The sequence below is a fragment of the Anser brachyrhynchus genome (assembly GCF_964034855.1).
Source record: "Anser brachyrhynchus genome assembly, chromosome: 2".
NCBI classification, from domain to species: Eukaryota; Metazoa; Chordata; class Aves; order Anseriformes; family Anatidae; genus Anser; species Anser brachyrhynchus.
Genome location: NC_137695.1, coordinates 96476551 through 96498435, shown reverse-complemented (window position 1 = coordinate 96498435; position 21885 = coordinate 96476551). Strand labels below are relative to the sequence as shown.

The following is a 21885-nucleotide window of genomic DNA, read 5'->3' as shown; positions in this document are numbered from 1 at the left end:
GGTTAGGAAGCAATTGATGTTGTAGGAAAGTACAAAAGTGTTTCCATTTGGAGGATTAAACAATGCTGTGTTTTACTGTTGGCTGATCCTGGGGACGACGGCAGCATCTCTCCGCTTCACTGCACATCCTATTGCCCTAGCACATGGCTAAGCAAAAGCCTGGATGCAACGTGGAGCTGCTGTGCTATTAGCAATTTCTCCCTGCTCAGCAGTGCTTCTTGGCAGTGAAATTGTCTTGCTCTGTGACAACAAAATCGATCAGCAGCCTCCTCTGGGGTCTCATCGCCACCTTGCTGCTTACACTACATAAACTAATTTAATATTCTTCCTTATTCTGTTTTGCTGCACTACTAGTAACAATTCTGCGTAGTATTAAAAATGAAAAAGTGAGGAAGCGAGGTGTTTTTACAGACCAGCTAGACAGCTACAGTGTCACCTGTGAGCCTGCTTCCCCCCCCCCGATCAGCTATGCCACAGTAAAAGCCCTTGATGATGTGTGAAATTGCATCAGGTTCATCACAAAGGCAGCAAACCTATGTCCATTTAGGCTGAAACAAGTGTTTTCCTGAAAGATTGTAGAAATGCAGGTTAGAATCCTTTATCTGAATCATTCTACAACACATTCTTTTTTTTTTTTCTTTTTTTTTTTTTTTTTAATTTGTAGTCAGGGCTTGGAGCTGGCAATGGCTGTGCCTTTGCTGTGAGCGAGTGAGGGACGCACTAGTTACATTTTATTTGGGTCACTTGTAACATTTCATTTTCACAGCTAGTTTGGTTGGCAGAATATTTGATTATATATTTTTTGTATAATGAAGCAATGGAAATCCATAGCAGTTCTCCCTGATAACAGGCAGCAGGATGATGCATATTTAAAAAACCTGCATGGGCTTTCCTGTAAGCCTCAGGCTCAGGCAGGGAGCCTTCTTCTCCCATCCAAGGCTGAAGTGAAGCTTTTTCGAAACCATAACAGCCCTCTAAGGAAGAGAAGAAATTTAAGTTACATGACATGAGAGAGGTGGAAAAAATAAAGCAACAACCTTAAGATGTAAGTGTGTAAGGGCATGCGAGATCCAGTCCTCTGAAGCAGATACCAGGAAGAATCCACCCTCCTTTGCCGGGGGGACAAAAATGTCTTGAAATTCAATTTGTGTGCTCTTCCAGGATAGGAATCAGATCCAACCAAAGGCCTCTTCTGCACTACAGAGGAAGTCGCAGGTCTTTAAGTCCCATTGAGGTTTCACTGTTTGGTATTGCTGTGGTACTACCAGCCCGTAGCCCAGTCTGCCCCAGCTGTGGAGTGCTGGAGTGATGCAGGATCTGGCCCCTGGCCACCTCTGCAGCTTACAGGGCAGCTGAAAACTCTCTCGCTTGGCTGGCTGAGCCTTCGGGGATGGGGGAAGCCGAGAGCAAGCAGGTTGCATAAATTTACAACAAAAATGAGCATGCTGAAATTGCCACGCTTCTATTTCTTCCTCCTGAGTGTGGGCATGAGAGGTACATTTCCAGTAGGCAGGGAGTGGGTGTGTGAGAGAGCTGAGTGTCTGCTCCCCGTTCCCACCATCTGGAGAAGGGTGGACATTTCGGGGGAAAGGATCCTGACAGCAGAGTTCATCTTAGATTAGCAAATCATAGAAAACCCACCCATTCTGTTACCTTATCTTCAGTGACTGCAGAAGAGACTAGGGAAAGAATACAAAATAATATTATTGGATCACCGGGACCAGGAGTTGGTGGCAGGGCTGATGTGAGGGTGCAGCTAGTAAAGGAAAGGTGTGAGTGGTAGAGAGTGGAGAGGAAGGCAGAGTGGGGGGCAGGCACAGAGCAGGAATAATCCAAGAAAAAAGAGCAGGGAAGGAATCTGGGGCAGGGAAAACTAGATGCGGGGAGGCAGCTGAGCTCTGGCTTTTTTTTTTCTTTGTTTTTTTTTTTTTTTTTCATAATTAAGAGAAGCTAAAAATGAAAGTGGGAAGTAAGAGCAGGGCTAAGAGGCACTCAAGAGATTCTGCTGAGGGCCATGTGCAGGTGACGCACTGTAGGACATGGCCCCGTGCAGCCACTAAAGCAAGTGCCCTTGGCACAGCAGAGGCTTAATTCAAAATGAGCTCCTGGGGGAGGATGATGGTTCCCAGGGGAAGGATGAGAGGCAATGAGCACAAACTGAAATACAGGAAATTCCATTTATACATCAGAAAAATCTTTTTGGTGAAAGTGATCAAACACGAGAACAGGTTTCCCAGATAGGTTCTGGAGTCTCAGCCTTTGGAGATATTCAAAGCCATCTGAACATGGTCCTGGGCAACCTGCTCTAGGTGACCCTGACTGATGCAGGACATTGGATCAAATGATCTCCAGAGACTCCTTCTGACCTCAGCCGTTCTGTGAAGAGAAAGATGGGACTATTATTTTGTTGCGGAGGAGCAATGGGAAGAAGAGACCAATGGCGAGGATAGGACCCTAATTTTTCTGCATCTGTCAAAGTCATTTTTAGGGAGTAGGACAGAGAAAGTATGGGCAGCAAGTAGTACACTTGCTGTAGGCGTGAGCAGGTTTCACTGCAGTAAGGCCCATGGAGTTCTTTGCTTCACCATGTCTACAGTTTAATGATGACTGAAGGAAGAGGTTGGGTTCCAGGGCTGTTTTAGTCAATGACAGACACTTGCCTGCCTGGAAGAAGAAGCTGCAGAAGAGTGGCTGTTTTAATCTTTGAGAACAACCTGCTTGCCTGGAAGAGGCTGCAGAAGGGTGTTTGCATTCAGTGTCTCTGTGGCTGTCAGTAAGCACTGAACCATCCATTGAAGGAGACAGCTGGGATCTCTGTCAGTGGCAGCCCAGCAAGACAGAGCAACACAAGTAGCAGGGGAGAAAGATTTGTAGCACAAGTACTTAATAACAATAATACATAGGATCAAAGTAGGCCTAGCTAGTGATGGACAGATGGGTCAGCCATCAAGATTAGCAGCCTGGAGCATCAACTCTGATAAGGCTAGGTGGGAAAGGCAATATTTCCCACCTTACCTAGGTGGGAAATGTGATATTTCCTCTGGGACAACAGATTAATTTGTGCCTTATGTAGATTTCTTTGTGCTTAGGCATCGACGTGATGCAACCAGGAGATGGGCTGAAAGAGGACATGGTCAAGGGTCTCACTGCTGTCCTCTTAGATGTGAATATTGTACTTGGTAGGCTTGATTCACTTTTTCCATCTTGGCATGTTGTCTCCCCTGTTTTCCCTTTTTGATTATTTAAAGGCCATTTATATAATTCCACTTCTGCATTCAGCTTGTTCTTTAGCCCCCAGAAAATACAATTAAACTTCCAGATTTCTAGGTGGAAGCTTTTAGTGACCTCTTAGAATTGAACCAGACCTATTTCTGCCAATCAGTACCCAATACAAGAGATTTAGTCTTTCTAAGAGTTATTAGTTGACTCTTCAAGCGCACTGTTTTTCTTGTGTGAACGTTCCTGTCAGTGAAATTGTGACTAACCCCATGTTCTGCATTACAAAATGAACCCGAGTTCATTTCTTGTTGCAAATTGAAGTACTCCAGAAGGCAGTTAAAGTTCTCAAATACCTTAAAGACCAACCTTCTCTTGAGTCATTTGGCGACAACTGCAGTTGCCTGAAGCATTAAGGCAGACATCTCACAGCTTAGCCAAAGCAGGCTGAGACACAGTATTTTCAACAGAAGAGGCCTTGACTTTAGAAATAACTTTTAAGCTCACCTTCCAGGGACTGTACCTGTGCATCTGAAGGTTTTGCTGCAAAATTTCCAAGGTGTGAAGAGTTGGATAGATCAAGAGTAAAATTTAGTGGGGTTTGTGAATGGCTGATCATGGTTGACGGTGGTGTATGAATTGATACTTTCTTGTTTCATATTTTCCCTGGGCAAAATACTTTTTCTCCTAAGCCCGGAGGTTTGGATGATTTATTAAACACCTATCTTATCTGTAGATTAAACAGCAGATTACTTTGTCAGTTAACCATTTAACTAGAAACTTTCTTTAATTTCCTAGTTTGCCATTTGATGTCTTGTTAGGAAGCCTAAACTGAGAAGATAAGAGCTAGCTAGGACTGCCAACAACTTAGTATAAAGAGAACTTATTCCTTAAACTAGATAACTGTCAAGAGAGAGTACCTTGTCTCTTTCTTGAGGGGGAGACCTCTTGCCTTATGTTTTCAGTAATGGTTGTTGATTTTTAGATATCTGTTTTGCATGTTTGATTACAGACTACTCTTAGGGTCAAGTGTTTTTGAAAACTCAAATCCCTTAAATACTTTTCAAGCAGTCAACCCCTTCAACTGCTTTTCTCATATCTATTATCTTTTGTCTTGTGCTGAATAAGTCTCTCTAGGTACATGTCCCATCCTTTGTTGCTAATTCTGTCTAAATTTTTACTGGGAGATAGGGGAGTATTACTTTTTTTTTTTTTTTTTTTGGCCACAGGTTTGACAAAGAAGCCAAAATAAAGAAAAGCCCTTTTGATTTGCAAAAGCTAGCCTGCTACCTCCAGAAAACTGCCTTTCTAAAAAATCAAGAAAGCTCAAGAAATTTATTATACAGTCACCAATGAAACAACAGTGCAGGCACCTTCAAATAGTAGCGTTAGGAACTTCAAGGCCTGGTTGCCCATCCTTCTGCTTATGGAGCTTCTTGATTTGAGGATGCCTAGCACTACTAAAACAGCCTAGTTCATACATGCTTCAGCAGTGTTGCAGTTAAACTAAGAAAGTGTTGGCTGTGAAGTCATCACCTGAGCATCTCCTGATAGTCAATGCTTCTTGATTTGAAGGTGTGTTAGGCTGGGGAAAAATGTTCTGAAAAACAAAAATTATGAGCCACTTATTGCCCTTTGAATCCGTCTCCTTTTTGGTGTTCCCCCTTCATTAGTTTCACAGACTGTTCCTCATCGTCCCTAACAAATTAGCTGGAATCAGTACGCTCTTCACCAAGAACTGTTGAAGAAATTAGATGCATATGCTGTTACAGACATTGTAGTACAAGATCTTTTCAAATACAACTGGAGAAAACATCTGGGCTCACGTATCATGAATGGATGTTTAAGGAAAATCTACTTCAGTAATTCATTCAGCTTTCTCTGTGCAGTCAGCCTGTTTGGCGGGGTATGCCACCATGCAGAGCCCTCCCATCTAGCTTCTCCTGTGGTGTAGACTTCTGCTCTGTTCTGTCGATTTGGCCTCTCTAAATATCTGTAGTGACAGAACCTAAAATTGGTATTTTCGTGTAATTTAGAAGTCTTCCAGCTGTCTGACAGACTGTTACAGAGGTGAGGATATGTTATAGACCTATAAATAAATATACAGTACTCTTGTAAGAACAACAGAAAACCAATGTCAATTTTCTTCTCCCATTTGGCAATACTACAAGCATCTGCTGTCTAAGAAAATCAACTTTTTGTAGCAAATTATTACACTGAAACAGCGTAGGTCAACTTTTCTTATTCCCTTAGTGACTGGAAAAGAAAAAACAGAAAAATTTCTATCAGCCAATGAAAGATAATGAGAACTAGGAGGTCAGATTAATGTTTCTTATAACATGCCTCAGGCAGTAATACAGACAAGACATTAGATTTTATTAAAAACAAAAACAACAATACCTGTTTTTCCCTCCCTTAAAGTAAGTGAAAACTGGGACAGGCAATGAACAGACTATCCATCCAGCATGTTGGGACCAGTTACTTTGCTGGATTATCCATTCTCACCAGAGAAATTTGTTGTACTTGGCAGGTTTTGAGACTAGAAAGGTCTTGTGCTTCAATGAAGGACAGATTTAAAACTCTTTGGGCAGATCTAGCCATAGTCATCGTCTAATCACCTGGTCTCTGGTCCTGAGGTTACCTCTGCTTAATGCTGTCTCCCCAAATTTTTACTAATGCTGAAAACCAGGAGGGGATCAGTGTCTCACAGCTGAGATAAGGAGGAAAAGGAAAAGAAGAACATAATTTGTGTGAATTCTCCATGTGGTATCAGCTAAGTGGTAAGGACAAAGAGTACTGAACCGTGGCTAATTGTTTGAGTGGTGCCTTTTGGGGACAGCAGCTGAGGCCAGTGACCTAGGTGAACACCCAGCTTCAGAGAGCAGAGAGTAACCACAGACATAAGTCTTGTTGCTTCTACCTGGGCATGCAAGCAGCAGAATAAACTATCTGCTGGACTAACAGTTGGTCTCTCTGGGGACTCTGGCCTTCCAGTGGCAGCGAGATGCCCTGTTAACCTTTCATTCAGGAAATGTTTCCCTGTTCTGTGTGATAAGGATGAAAGTACATTAGTGGAAAACGTACATACATATACAATAAGGACCCTGCAGGAATCTGGTCTGAGACACACGGTCTGTCCACACACACACATGCGTAGTGGTCTCTTCAGTTGCTGGCATCACAGACACAGGCACTGTGAGTGATGGTCCCCCACCCCTGTTTCTGTCACTTGGACCTCCATGCACACAGATCAGAGAGACCCTCACCCAGGACAATAGCTAGAAGTGGAGCTGATTGAGAAGACAGGACAGGCTGCAACAATAAGGCACAGGGCATGGACAGAGATGTGTACTGAGCAGCCACCTGTTTACACACAATCAGTCACTTTTATCCTTTTTCCATTCCGCCCCCCCACCCCCATGCTTATTCCTCCCAAACCACCTTGATCCCTCACAGTCCCTGCCTGGTCCTCCATCTAAACATCCTGTAGTGAATCTTGCACAATCCCCAAATGCTCCTCCCTTGCACCCCAGGCTGAGTCATGCATCCCTTAAGGCAGTGACCCCCCTCAGGCTGCAAGGCAATCTGGAGAGCCTCTCCTGCAGAACCTCAACTCAAAGCCTTTCACACCAGTACAGTGGTCTGAGCATCCCCCAGTGATGGGCCTGGAAATAGCCAGGTAAGGGCGATTAATTCTGGGGGCTGCCTGTCAGATTTGCATGTCAGGAGATGGACCTTCACTGAGCTCGTTGCTCTCTTGTGATGCCTGGGCAGCAGTGATGTCAGGGTGCTCTGTTTCTCTTGCTGGGTTGTTGGGATTTCCCTGCTTCTGGTAAATCAGCTGAAAAGATGAGTTTAGGTAACAAGCAACAAGCAAGAAAGAAAGCAAGATAACACAACTTGCAGAACTTTACTTTTGTAGGAAGGCTGAACATCCACAGCTGTCCTTGCAGTCAAGGGGAGGTGAAGCTAATTAAAATTGCTCAGGGTTATTGCCAGCAAAATTATACGGAAATACTGTATTCATTATTTAGTAAGCTTTGTACTCTAAACTTTACCACATAACCTCACTGTTATAAATCGCAGTACATTCAAAGAACACCTAAAATGGCTTGGCTTTTGGCATACGCTCATTTCTCATTCATTTAATTCTTGACTCACAAAGCTATTTTTGTTTTACACTCTTAAATTAAAAATTAATTGGCCCAAGGATGTCAATTTGAACTTAATGATTAAAAAAACAAACAAATGAAAAACCCCACCACCACCAACAAAACAACACAACAAAAGACAGAATAAAGAAAACGTATAAAGGCAGGGCAATGAAAGCTATTGACAAAGTTAGCTATAAATCTTAGCATGCTGTGTAGTAATAACAGAGAAAATCATAAATACTTGCTGGCATCATCCACCCCACATTTCTGCTCTACCAAAATAGTAAAAAATTATTAAAAAAAAAAAAAAGAGCCCAGAACATTCTTTCAAAACTTCCTTAAAAATAAATCAACATAATATTTATGCAATATTTGTTATCTGCTCATGCATATAGGGTTGTATTAACCCTGCAAATAGGGCTCCAACATTCCTAATTTTGCAGCAAGGAGGTTTAATTCTTCGGTATAAAATTGTTGTGCTTGAACCTATGCAACTTGTCACTACATCCAGACAGCAACTTCTGATGTAGAGCTTTGGCTGGAAAAGACTGAATCTTATTCTGTATTCCTTAATCATTTTCTGGAAGACTAACTGATTTTCTAAAACTGTGTTTAATATTTACAGCCATACATATGTTTTCCCCCTTCTCCAGACTCTGTTTTGTTTTGTAATATACCCCTGCCCCAGCTTTATGGTTTTCCATCTGGGAAAGCATATGAAATAACCATAGTTCAATATTGAACAATTTGCAACTAATATTTTCTGCCCAATGACTGGTTGTACCAGCATAAAAACTGAGGAGCAGGGGTGAAAAAATCATGGAAAAATTCACTGTAACTACCTTTTTTTTTTTTAATATAGTTTTGTTTTATTTTTACTGTTTTTGTTTTATTTTTACTGGTTTTGGGGAGTTGTTCAGGTGGATCTAAAAATTGAGTATAAAAATGTTTTCTCCCAAGGAGAAAGGGGAAAACATTCTTCTCCCTTCTTCATTTATTCCTTACTTCTCATTTATTTTCTTTGGTTTATAGATACGTGACTATGTTTAAAGTGTTGATTACAAAATGATCATAAGACAACAGTCTGTGCTGTCCCTTATAGAGTAAAACTTGTTTCATTAACGTAAAACTTAAATGATACAAAGTAGAAGATATATTAGGAATTATGGTGACTGTTGAGGCAGAAACAGGAAAATACATCTCACTGTTTTCAGCATTTTTTAATGAAGATTTCAGCAAGCATTGAATCACTCAGTTTATGAAACTGAGGATGTAGACTTGTTTGACGAGAGAATACTTTTCATCTCCCACTGTTGGTGAAGTCCATGCTGTATTGATCTCAGGTGCAGATGCTAGGGAATGGAGAAAAGCAACAGATGCACGTTTCTCAGGGGATTGATTGACCTGAGATAAATGAAATGTCACTGTTTTTTTTGTTGCATCAGACCCCATGCAATTTTTGTGGGCCTAAATGAACAGTTTTTAAACAGGAAATTATCATTAATGCAATTAGTATATTAGCAGAATCAAAATACAAGAAAGGCATATGAATAATGCAGTTACCATGACACACATGTAGTCCAAGTTACTTAATTTTTGCTAATTCCTAGTCAGTTAAAACTGTCATGCACAGATTTTTCTAGTTTCTGTCTCTTTCTTTGTGATGTTATGCTCACTTTTCTTGAGTCCCAATAGCAGAGTCATCATGCAGTTAATGCATATTACATAGCCCACCACTAGCAATAGCAACACTGCATTTACTGGTTTACATCTTCAATAGTTTTTGTTCTTGGGATTCATGCCATTTCACCCGGCAAAGAAGAGCTCAGGCATTAGTCTAACAAACCATTAGGTGGCCAGATGCTCTTGGCAGTTGTGAGGAAGTTTTGGCCACTAAAGAAATAAAAAGAGATGAAAATGAATAGTCAGAGAAAAGCCTAGGAGAATTCTTAGGGTTTGAAGCTACATACTCTCAAAAACAAGACTGAAGAAAAAATAGGTGGGAACTAGGTAGGGCAAGAAAGAATATTGTAATTTATGGGTAGCCAAATGACTGCCTGACAGGTGCAAAAGCAAGTTAGCAGAGTGTGGGATGTTTTTATGCAGAAAGGTCTGTCTTCGGGGAAGAGCAGTTCTGCACACAGCGATGGAGCCTGGAGCTGTGCCACAGCCAAGGCATCTGATGTACAGAACTGTTATTGGCAAAGAGGGATCCACTGCACGCTAAGCATGTTAAATATAAAGTAAACTACAGTTCACAAAACAGTGTGTTGCATGATGTACCACAAAGATCCAAATAAATCTTTTCCAGTTGCACAAATACATCCCTGAAAGGCATGTGATAGGCTACCCTCCTCAACTCATGGGATAATGTGACCTTTTTGGGACATAAAAGCAGACAGAAAGTTTCTCTGTTGTAGGCGCAGGACCAGATTTCTTGTCTTAGACCACCACTGTTTACACTGTGTAGCTTATAACATCCCTTTCAGAGGAGAAATCTGCAAGTAAATTCCAAAGAGTAGGGGAATGTCCACAATGAATAAGATCCCTTTGGCCAAGGGATTCATTCAGCAAGGGGACTCTGAAAGTTGCCACAACTGTAACATCTCACCTTGCCAGCTATACCAGGAAAGAAGAGAGCAATCTCATCTTGTGTAGCAGAGAAACTTTGTGCCAGAATTCAAGTGAGACGGTGGAGTTGGAGGAAAGTACTTTTGAAATAATAAGGTGGTGACTGGGATTAGTAAAGCTAAAAGATGACCTAAAGCTTTGGGATGAGGATCACTGATGACTGCTTCGTGTGATGAACTACCCACCCCATGGAGAAGGTGATGCTTTCCAAAGGGCCAGTTCAAAACTAGGATGGACTTTTGGAGGAATTCATTATCTCCACAAATCACCTTCTCTTTGTTATGATGTTAAACATATATATGAACTTCCACTATAAACATGAATTTGTACTGTAAAAAGAAACACAAAAAAGCAAGTCCTTTCCTAACCCCAACTTAGTTTTAAGTTATATAATTGCAAAACTGTATACTGTAAACACCGTTCCCCTACAGGAATAGAAAAGGGAAGAATAAGATGAAGATGCATGATTAGCATCACTAGTGTAGTGCCAGTAATATCATGTTAATATAATGAAGTAAATATAACGTCTATAAAGGATAGATTATAAGAATGAATGAAAGGAAAGCCTTATTCTGAAAGAGAGAAATTAATGAGAAACAATTTTCATTCATTTCGAATATACCTTATTGAAATACTCTGAGCAAGGTTGTCTAAATTCTGATATGTTTATAAATGTTTTTACACATGCCAAGCTGAACTAAGTCCTGATAAAGGAGAAGTGTCTTCCAGGGCATTTTCTGTATATGCAGCCAGAACAACAGAGTATTCATCAAAGCATAGACAAAGTACATAAGCATGGATATAATTCCTGAAGCTGCATCTGGCTACAAAACTTTCAGAACCATGTGGAGAAGGTCTTCTTTATGTAGACCGTCTTACTGTAGCTTCAGAATATTATGTACTAAATTAATTCAAGGAACTCATTATTGCTTGAAGCTTGCCTATGACAAGGGCTGGGACTGAGTTTTCTTTTTGGAGCATGGATTTTAATCTATGTTAATATTCACATCAGCAGGGTAAGTTAATGAGGCCCAAGCTCATTTTATTATCTTTTATCTGACTGCAGCTCTAAGCTCCTACCCGCGCAGCCCTGGATACGCACTCTGCATGCTGGATGAAGAGAAGCAGTTTGTACTCGAGCATTTGCACTGCACAGACGTGAGCACTCTGTGGTTGGTGTTCTCCATATGGGAAAGTTCATTTTGTTTCTGTCTTGCTTGAAAACAAACAAACAATAAATCAGCAACAAGACCATAAAAAAAAAAAAAGAAAAAAAAAAAGCAGCAAATAAGGGGTATGAAAAAAAGATGCAAGCATGCCTGCTAGGTTTGAAGCAGAGCTGAGTGTGCACTTTTTTCTTTTTAGAAGACAATGAGTGGTTGCTGATTGCTGACGTAGCCTGGGAAAAAATAGAGACCTTATTTAGAGGAGGCAGTATTAAAATAGAAACTTTTTAATGCTTGAAGCTATTTTGGTCACATTTGGGTCTTCTGAAGGGAGTGTTTGCTCCTGATGATATCTCAAGTAAGGTATGACAGCCTTTTCAGAAGGATTTGAGCATATCTGATGTTCACGCACTGGTAACAGCTACCCGAAGAACAATGGAAGTGGGACATGGAGTCAAGCTGGTAAAACAGCAGAAAAGGAAAAAAAAAAATGGAATGCAAAACTGCAGCCTTTCTGCACATTTCATTGCAAGGTGATTCTGTTTGGAGAGGGTCTGTCTGGCTTCCAGTGTTCTGGCTGTTCCGCCTGCCTGCAAATGCACAGGGTGCAGTAACCTGGGCAAGTTCAGGAAGATGAAGGAGAAGTTTCACCTCAATATTTAAAATGACTCAGACAGGAGTATTCATTCAAGACAGGAAGCAGAGAGGAGGTAGTGAGTCTTGCCATCCTGGGATAACTTAGAATAATACATTGAGGAAATTTGTGCTGGGAGGAACCCATGAGCATTGCTGCCACTGTTCCCATCCAGCGACCCAGCAAATAATCTAACTTTAAACCAGAGTATTTGCCTTCATATTATCATAGAATCATAGAATCACAGAATCACCAAGGTTGGAAAAGACCTCCAAGATCATCTGGTCCAACCGTCCCCCTACTACCAATGTCATCCGCTAAACCATGTCCCTAAGCACCACGTCCAACCTTTCCTTGAACACCCCCAGGGATGGTGACTCCACCACTTCCCTGGGCAACCCCTTCCAATGCCTGACTGCTCTTTCTGAGAAGAAATGTCTCCTAATTTCTAACCTAAACCTCCCCTGGCACAACTTGAGGCCATTCCTTCTAGTCCTATCACTGGTTACCTGTGAGACGAGGCCAACCCCCAGTTCCCCACACCTTCCTTTCAGGTAGTTGTAGGAGCAATAAGGTCTCCCCTGAGCCTCCTCTTCTCTAGACTAAACAACCCCAGGTCCCTCAGCCACCCCTCACAGAACTTGTGTTTCAGGCCCTTCACCAGCTTTGTAGCCCTTCTCCGGGCATGCTCCAGGGCCTTGATGTTCTTCTTGTAGTGAGGGGCCCAAAACTGAACACAGGACTCGAGGTACGTCCTCACCAGAGCAGAGTGCAGGGGAACAATCACCTCCCTGGTCCTGCTGGCTACACTATTCCTGATACAAGCCGGGATGCCGTTGGCCTTCTTGGCCACCTGGTCACACTGCCGGCTCATGTTCAGGCGAGCATCGATTAACACCCCCAGATCCTTATTCATCAATTTACCATTCCTAATACTGGAATGCTTTGCCACAATGCAATTAAATGAATACCTTTATATGTCTTTCCACCATTGTTACAATTTCAAGTTAATTTTACATTGAATGGCAGTATTGAATTCCACAGTTTGCCATCGAGAGCTCATCAGGCAGCTGTTGCAGAGATGCAGGCGGCAGTAATGCACAGCGAGCGAGGGGCCCTGGCGGGTGGAGCAGGGCTTGAACCAGCCTCTCATGGTAACGCAGCATTGGCTTTGCTCCACAGCTGTGCAGTCAATTAAGCCTGTGTTACAACAGTTTGAGGTTTTTTTTTTTTTTGTTCTTTTTTGAAATTATTTTCATTTGTCTTGGTAAAATACCTGTGGGAGTTTTGTAGCAAGTACTATTCTTATTTGTACACATGGATTATGCTTGAACAACTCATGCATTTTTTCCACTTTGCTGGGCTTCGTTCTCATCATAAATAGCTTATTTAAGTCCAAATGTCAGTTAATTCTTATGTGAAGGAATTCTTGAGCTTCTAAACTAAAACAAAGCAGTAAGTATAGAATATTAGCTGGCAGGGATGGAGAAGTCTGAAAAGCCCTCAAAGAATGAGAGCACATATTACAGAACAAGGACACATATTTTGTTGCTATTCCTCATATGGCAGCATTTCAGCTGTACACTTTCAGCTTGAAGTTGGAGCATATATAATCTCAAAGAGAAATTCTGTTAAGACCTCTGAAAACAGTAAAATATCTATATGTAGGGAGAATAATGAAATATGCCCTCTCCCCACATCCTGACAGTCCAGTTATAAAAACAGGTTTTTATGTGTGCAGAACCCATTTCTGTCAGATTTTCATAAGGACTGGTAATTTGCAAACTTCACGCCCCTTCAGCCACGCAGTAATACCGAAAGCCTGGAAACAGCCTAGGCTATTCAAGTATTGCATTGAATTTCAAACTTTGAGCCTACTAGAAGATGAGGTCAAAATTTGGAGGAAGGTCACTCCCATTTTAGTTACTAGCAACACCAATGCAGTTAGTGATGGCATTGGCTTTGGTTCTGACAATTTTAGCAGCTTCCTGTGTACAGCTAACTTTGTGGGATGACAGTGACTATCTTCTGCTAGTGGTGCCTGTGTCTGGTGCTGACATTGATATTCCTTCCTCGGAAGTGACTGCAGCTGAGCACCTTGTTCATTTGCATCTTTATGACTGTCAAGCCATCTTCTTGTATTTTGTTTGTTTGTTTTTCACCCCCTTTTCCCCCCATGAACTCTGTTACTTTGTTGGAATAGTTTCTTCCAGAGACCTAAGTATGGGCCAAGCCAAGACCATGAGGATTTATTTCCAACGTTGAGAGTCAGGAGTGTTAGGGCCTAAAGCCTTTAGCCCCAAGGACTATGCTATTCCTCAGAGTGTTTTGGTAGCTTTTTCAAACTAGTAAGGTCAATCAATACATGCTTTGATCTTTCCTTAATAACCTTTGCATGTTTTTCTCTTCTGCCCTCCTTCCTGCTCAATGAGAATTCTTCCTCAAGCTGTTTTACTAAAATGGCCCTGTCCCTGCCTCTACACCACAGCCAAGCATGTGGCTCTGGTGTGCAGGGACATTACAGGAAGCCTTTGTTTGGCTCTTCGGTGAGTGGCTCCATGCTTTGTTCTCTGGGTGCCCTCAGTTTTACCTTCATCTCATCACCCTCTCCCTGCAACTCTGGTGTGAATCTGCTGTCCTTGCCCCTCCTGCTCTGGTTCTTTCCTTGCTGCTCTGCTGCCCTCCCTCCACTCATCACAGGGAGAGTCAATGTCTTTGGAAATGTGAAGGCCTTTAGGATAATCTAGTAAGACTTCACTTCCTTTTACCTTTCTTGAGGAGAAGCTGATCTATAGCCAGCAATTTGCCCTTCTGCAGCAGGTCTTTCAGTGGCACCTACATCTTCAGGTGCCCCTCAGAGCATGATGGGCCGGTAGTCCTAGCACTGCTGCCTCCCTCTGCTTTATCTCCCGAGCCAGCCAAGAGCTAACTTTCATCCTAGCTCTTTTTTTTTTTTTTTTCTTTGGCTCTTTGCTGCAGAGGCATCAGCTGTTGGACACAGCTTTGCTATGGATAAACTGAAGGGTTTCACAGGATGGACAAACAGCATTGTACTCTGGGGAAGCAAGAGCCATAGTGGTGCTGTCGTACAGCTGTGTCCAAAGCAGTAGGAACACAAGGTTTCCTGAAGAGAGATGTCCACACACAGGAGAGGAACACTGTCTTATTACAAGGACTGTGCTGGTTTGCATCACCAGTTGATAGACTACTTAATAATATGAACTAGCTATTACATCAGCTAGCTTATTTGGTGAGGATGTGACTTTCCTCCCTCCTTTAGAACAGATTTGTCCATCCCCCTGTCCACTGCGATGGTTCCCTGGTGTTTGGAAGTACTGGAGTGCCCACAAATAGAGGAGAGTAGGAGCCACTTGGGGTAGGAGCAGGTCAGCAGAGCACTTTATGAGTACAAAGGCATGTACGTATTTCATGCCAGCTCTTTTTCACAATCTTTAGTTTCTGCTTCATGTTCCTTTTTCTGTAGTCCTGGACAAACAGAGGATGCTGAGTTGTGCAGGCTTGTGTTTTTGCACTGTATTGCAGAGTGGGCCAGAGCCAAGGAGAGGAGTTACTGAGCTGGGAATGGTTAGCGTGCCTGTGTCCTTAGGATGGGTTTTGCGTTTTTGTTTTTGGCAAAATCCTAAAATGATAGGTAGCATGGATGTGTCATGCAGGGTCTCATAGTGTTTTCCAGGCCACTAACACTGGGCTGCTTTCATTTGCACAGTGTCCCACCAGCACTCTGCTGCAATGCACACGCTATTTCCCAGTCAAAATGACTTGCCAGAATGGGTTACTTCAAACCTGTGGGGTGGTTTGCTGACAGTGGCAGCTCCCCTGCTGAAGCAGGCCTCCCACATTGCTGACTGCAACAGTCGGTGGGTGGGTGATGTGGTCTCTGAAGTGGTTAGAACTGTAGGTTGTAAATTTATTCGCTCCTTTTCTTGGCTTAAATTGCACCCTTTGCAGGTGGGTACAGGGCTGCTGCTGCTGCATAGAGATAAAGAAATCCTCTGTACTAGTGTTCTGTGTTTGCCAGCTCATGAAGGTGTCTGTCCTTTCTTCTGAAGCTCAAGGTCCTCTGAGCCTCTTTCTGCTATGTTTTTTTCTAGTGAGCCAGGCCAGAGGCTGCTTGCTGCCTGGTACCTACAACTTGCACTCCCACCTCCTGCTCCTGTCCTCACATCCATTGTAACTTGACTACATTTAGCCTCTACAATCCAGTAATTTGTTTAAATGCTTGTGCTATGCATGGCTCTGATGGAGTCAGTGGTGACCACCTTCTTGGGGGTGGTGAAAGACATGCTCAGAGATAGAAGATGACCTTCTCTCCTTTCTCCACTTGCCTACCCATCACTCTTTCCCTTTATTTAGCCCATTTCAGCGCCTCATCACCAGGAGAGGGGGTCTAAAGAAGTTGCAATTTGCCAAGCTGTTGGTTTAAAATGCCTGAAGGCAAGGGAGGTCAGTGGCAGCACTGATGTAGCGGTACTGGCACCCCAAGTTGCCTTTGCCAGCTACCAAACAAATAGGGCTGCTTGAAATGCAGCCCTAGACCTGCAACGTCCCTTAGTGAGCGCAGACCAGTGCTAAGTATAGCCGTGTACCAGCAGGATCCTGATGGGCTCAAGAGGCAGACTGCTCTTGGAAGTGCACTTGAGAATAATATTCATGTATATTAAAGTAATGGACATAAGTGCCATTCACCATCTCGACAGATGGAAAAGGCAGTCAGTAAATATGAGAACTGAACTCAAATAAAAATCACGATGTTTAAAGCACTGTAATAAACCTGTCAGTCTCCTCGGGCAGTGAGAAGCAAATCCCGATTAAACAAGCCAGTGGCAGCGAGAGTCAGCCCACCAAGGGGCAGACTGGCTCATCCTTCGGGCTGTGATCTGAGCGCATTGCAGACCCCTGCCGATAGCAGCAGGGTGCTGTGGAAGGAAAGGACAGGTCCTCCTGGGCTGCCTTCCAGAACCTAGGCAAGGCTGAGCAGAAAGAGCCAGAAGCACTAATCCAGCCTCGGGGAGAACAGGCACGCTGTATCAGGATTTGTGATGAACAAGCATGTCTGAAAAGAACAGAGAAGATTTGATTATAAAACTTCAAGAAAAGGTATTATACGTTTCAAAAGAAAGAGAAGACTGAAAAAGTGCATTTCTTGCTCTTCCCTTACCATCCTTAATGTTATTAATTATTTGAAAGAGGTTCTGCAGAATTGCTCATCTTCCACGGATTCAATGGTGCTTTTATGATTTTATGGAAAGTGTAGTTGCTGTGACTATAGAAACTCAGCTGTTTGAGTAAACTTACTCCCCTGACATCTCCCTCTTACTTTTCTTGACCTCTCAGAGCAATGGTTTTTTTTGTTCTTGTTTCCTATCATTCTTGAGCAACTCTAAGTCGCTCACACCCTCCCACAATTTCTGGCTGAATATAGGCTTCACAATAGAGTTGTTCTAGACATTTTTTTCTTTCTTTCTTTCTTGAATGAGCTTTGATGTATCTGCGTGAGTGTCTCCTGCCATCTGGTATTCTGTATCGAGATCCACGATCCATGCTGCTGGCTCCTCACTCATATTTTCTCCTTAGCATGTGTTCTGCGCGACTCTTAAGTTGCATCAGAAATCTACAGGAAACACATTTGCCATGGCTCTCATGGATTTTATGTCATTTTATGCTGGCTTGAGGTTTTTTGTGTTGAAAAACAAGCGACTAAAAGTGCTCTTTCCTCCACCTCACTCAATATACTCCCACCCTCCTCATGTGCTGCCAAGCAGAAGAGACTTGTTTAGAAGACAAAACCTGTGCAAAACTGCATGGGTAGGTTTAATGTTTTCCTTCATGAAACAATTCGTGATCATTCTCATAGATTTTATTCTCTGAAGCAGAGGTCTGTGTATATGGCTAGAAGATTGCCTTGCCTTTAGTAACGTATGTGAAATGTTCAGATCTTCCTCTTTCTCCTGAACTCACAGTTGCTATGGTGCAAGAGAGAATAGTGTATACATTTAGTTAGGTTTGGATGTAAATATTTAGAATATGTTTGATATATGTTATTTTCCCATTTAAAAAAGGTCTGAGTTTCACTTAGAAACACTACAACGATTGTATTACAGGACAGAAACTCATTTGTCTTTTTTCTTTATATGTGAACCCTTGAACAACTTGGATTTGTATTTTGACTTTTTATTACACTGTGGTGTTATAATAGGATTTCTTCTTCTCCAGGGAAGACTTTTATGTATAGATGTGTATTACACATAAAGAATGGTTTTGTTGTAGGGGAAGAGGACACTGAATCCAAAAAGCTAGATTTTCTATATTTTATTCATAAAAACAGATTTGCAACAATTTATTAAAAATTGATCTCATGCAGTATAAGGTTATACAAGAAATTCTTCATTTACATTTTATTCTGGCAGTTCCAGTCTAGTTTAAAGCATTTGTGCACTAACATCATTGGAAAATGCCATTGGGGCACAGCCTCTTCATAAATTTACAGTACATTTTTGCTGCAGTATAAAAGAACAGAAACATTAAATAGCTATATTCACTTGGTTGGTCTTGTTATCCGCAGTAAAGTAAAAAAAAAAAAAAAAAAAGTTATGGGAGAAACTACAGTATCATTGAGACAAAGAATGTACTGCATGGTTTAAACCTAATAAACGTCACACAGTCAGTATTCACGAAGTTACAGACACACACACACACTCACCTCCAATGGTCCGATACTTCTGATTTTTTTTTTCCTGCTAAATTGGAATAATATTTCTACAGAGATCTTTGTGTATACATTATATACAATATTGTAATTTTTCTCTTTTTTAAAAATTAACATTCCTTTTAAAATAAACCAGGCCCTGATGATATTAATAAAGCAAGAGAATACTGTCAACACACATTGAGTGACAACGTCAGTGTTTAGTGCTTAAACAGAGTAATGAGTTCTATTTTACCTGTGTTTATACTTACATGTTTTTGTTCTAAAAGCTACAGATATTTCCATAACCTCTCTTACTGTATGTGCCAAGTGAAATATTTTGTGATGCTCCTGATTGTAAGATTCAGATATATATTCATGTTGGTTTTGGCCACTATGAGGTGTGTTTTATTTTTTAATGGAGATTTATGCTAGCTTGTCAAAGCCGCAGTTAAGTCCCTCAGCTAATGAACCTCTTCAGCTGTGCTTCAGTCATTGCTAATTTGTAAACCTTTGTAGAAACGTCGTTCCCAGGTCTGAGCTGAGGTGCACAGGCATTGGTCAAAGAAGACTGAGAGCCCAGTGGGTGCTTCATGTATTTTTTTTTTCCCTGCTCCCAGTAAACAGCCTTGGCAGGGAGATGCCACATTTCCAGTCCCTTGGAAAAAGAAGCTGCATGTGTATCTCACCTGTGCCGGAGGGTTTGGCTCCAGAGCTGGTCCAGATGGTGTGCCACTATCATTCCTCCTAATTACTTCTGCTCAGGGGAGGGAGCTAAAGTGTAAAACCCATTGTTATTGTTGTTGTTTCACAGTCCTTTTAGGATTAAAATAAAATATTCTGTTGGTAAATTTGATCTGTCCTGTCTATTGTCCGCTACAACTGTCACACACGCAGGTACAAAGCAAACATAGTGTATATTAACATCTATGTGCTCCGCAGGCAAAGCCTGCAGCCGCAAAGTGCTGTGCCCTAACCCCTTCCCACCCCCCCGAGTCCGCTAAATTAATTTTATTGTAATTATGTGTGACAAAATTCAAACAAACTATGAAAAACAATCCACCCTGTGACATTAAGACTTTACTACCCGGTTGTCCCCAGCTTCTTGAGTTATCAGCCCTAGGACTTTTCCAGACAGTGTAGTACGTTACGCTTGGTGGTGTTTACTCTGAAATAGATGCCAAAACTTTGCTAAAACAAAGCTGCAGGTGGTCAGCACTCACTACCACCATCCCCGGAGAAGGGTAAAGTGCTCTGACCCCAACCAGCAGCTCTTCAGCTGGTAGCGATGTGGAGCTGTAGCTTCAGCCTCTGCTTGGGCTTCGCGTACCGTCGCTAGTTAGAGGTGACCCTGCTCGCAGCGCTGCGGAGTCTCAATGACACCCGAGGAACCATTTCTCACAATCCATCTTTCCTACCGAACATCATCCCTGAAATGAAAACAAGCAAGACTAACCAGTGCAGAATGTTTCCAGCAATTTAACACAACTCTTGTAAAAATGAGTGTATCTATTTCAATAAATATGTTATAGCTCAACCGCTGTATTTTTCCGTACATGGATACAGTATAGGATTGCATGTTCTCAGCAGCCACGTAAAGCTCAGTGACATTTGAGTGGTTTTTTTTGTTTGTTTGTTTTGTTTTGTTTTTTCCTAGTGTCTTTTTTGCAAGATCCGTATTTCCCAGCCTCCTTGTTGCTTGTAGAAATTTGGGAAGAAATGTTTCCAGTGACTTCTTTGTGAAGAAATAAAAACTCCATGAATAAGGCTACAGATCAAGCTCCTTGCGTCCTTCTCCTTTGCCTTCCCACATGAGCTACCCTGGCACTCCTGTGGCGGTGGCCTCAGCAGTAGTTCCTCTGTGGTCAGAGCCAATGTTATGTGTTTGTAGCTGAGTTCTATGTCAGATGTTTAGTCCAGTCATCGAGTACTTAAAAGCAGTTCAGGAAGCACTGATCTCCCTTTCCTACAGCCCAGAAACCATCACTCGAAAGGACGGCGGCACGTGTCTGTGCCGGGGGCTGGCGCTGGGGCTTACGCAGGGACTGGCACAGCTAGCGTCGACTCCTCCTATGGACGGCAAGTAGGCGTGATGAAGGATGGGCAGCTGCAAAGACAGCCGACGCTGTATGCTAGGAGGGAGACAGAGAGATAGAAGCATTAGCCAAGAGGAAAATGTCATACATTACATGCTTGGTATGTCTGCAGGTTGCTGTGAGGAGATTTCCAGTGCCTGCTGCTGTGATGGAGAGAGTTAATGCCAAGAGCATCACACTTGCTGCTGTTGAGCTCTGCCACCTCGGTGTTATTTCCCTTTGGGAAATTTTTCTGACAGGCTAGACATGACAAAAGAATCTAATGGTGCATTCTCAGCATCTCACAACCTCCTGAAATTCCCGGGCACTTTCAGATTAATTGTTACACTGCTGATACTCGAAAAAAGGAAAGCCTTACGTTTGCAAGGAGGGCATGTGGGCATACAGCAATCCTCCACTCCTTGCAAAGTGATCTACTGCATGCAGAGCAGTGGCTAACTGTATGGACATTCATGAGGTCACCGACTCAGTTTTAAGCCATGCATCACTTAGCACAAGGATCCTGGAATTAAGGATGGCATTTTTGCAACTCCAGCTAAGGCGCATACAGGTGCACGGAGAGAGGGAATTCAGACTGCTGACATTTCCAAGTAGTTCATCTTTGCAGTTTAGGTCTGCGCTTTTAAGGTGCTGACTGCTCTCTGGTTCCCACACTCAGCACCATGGGACCGCGAAGTCGGCACTCGAAAAGCAGTCTGTCCTCCCACCCACACCAAAATTCAGCGTTTAAGAACCCAGCATCCTCCATCCAATTTCCATAGAAGATTGACATCATCATCAATGAAAGGGCTTTGTTTTGATTGTTTTTAAAAGGGATGCTAAGCCATGATCACAGCTAGCCCACTCTCCTCTCCATGGAGAGGACGGTGCCACAAGACAGTGCTCTGCTCCCCCCATTCTCTAGATATACTAGCACTTTCCACAAAAGCCAAATCCAGTTGAGGTTTGTTAGTGCACGAGATGGTTTTGGTGATTAGGATGGTATCATACTAGGATTGTGCCTGCATTTGGACACATTTGCTCTTGAAACAAGGAGAGATTTTCTTTAAGAGGGGACACATGTTAAAGTGACAGAGCTGAAATGAAGGCCAGGTCTTTAATTACAGGAGAAAAATATCCATATGTGACATTGGATCAGTTCAATGGAGTTTTCAATTTATATTTCCCTGCCATGTTCACTGTATACAGACCCTTATAAAAAGTGTATGTTTGGAAGTTTCCCTTTTGACTGCCTTTCTGATTCAAACATTTCATTTCTTTTTGCTTTGTGTTAGCAAGTGGA

At 42.3% G+C, this 21885-nt stretch overlaps 1 protein-coding gene and 1 long non-coding RNA gene across 8 annotated transcripts in view; one reads left to right on the top strand and one right to left on the bottom strand.

The window, feature by feature from the left end:
• The first annotated feature begins 480 nt into the window (after window positions 1–480).
• Window positions 481–19254, top strand: LOC308189857. 3 transcript variants are annotated; one of them, XR_013946652.1, is made up of 3 exons: window positions 481–6895; window positions 11068–11159; window positions 19128–19254. It is a non-coding gene; the product is annotated as an uncharacterized lncRNA (long non-coding RNA). The 3 variants fall into 3 exon arrangements; XR_013946653.1 differs by having other exon boundaries at window positions 11068–11173; window positions 19128–19233; XR_013946654.1 differs by lacking the exon at window positions 19128–19254 and adding an exon at window positions 14781–16913.
• Window positions 18807–21885, bottom strand: part of GABBR2 (gamma-aminobutyric acid type B receptor subunit 2) — a 477830-nt gene continuing 474751 nt past the window's right edge. For all 5 annotated transcript variants that reach the window (XM_080580419.1, XM_080580420.1, XM_080580421.1 and 2 more), the window contains one exon: window positions 18807–20639. In XM_080580419.1, coding sequence (XP_080436545.1) covers window positions 20474–20639 — 166 coding nt within the window. In that variant the 3' untranslated portion in view covers window positions 18807–20473. The remainder of the gene's footprint in view (window positions 20640–21885) is intronic.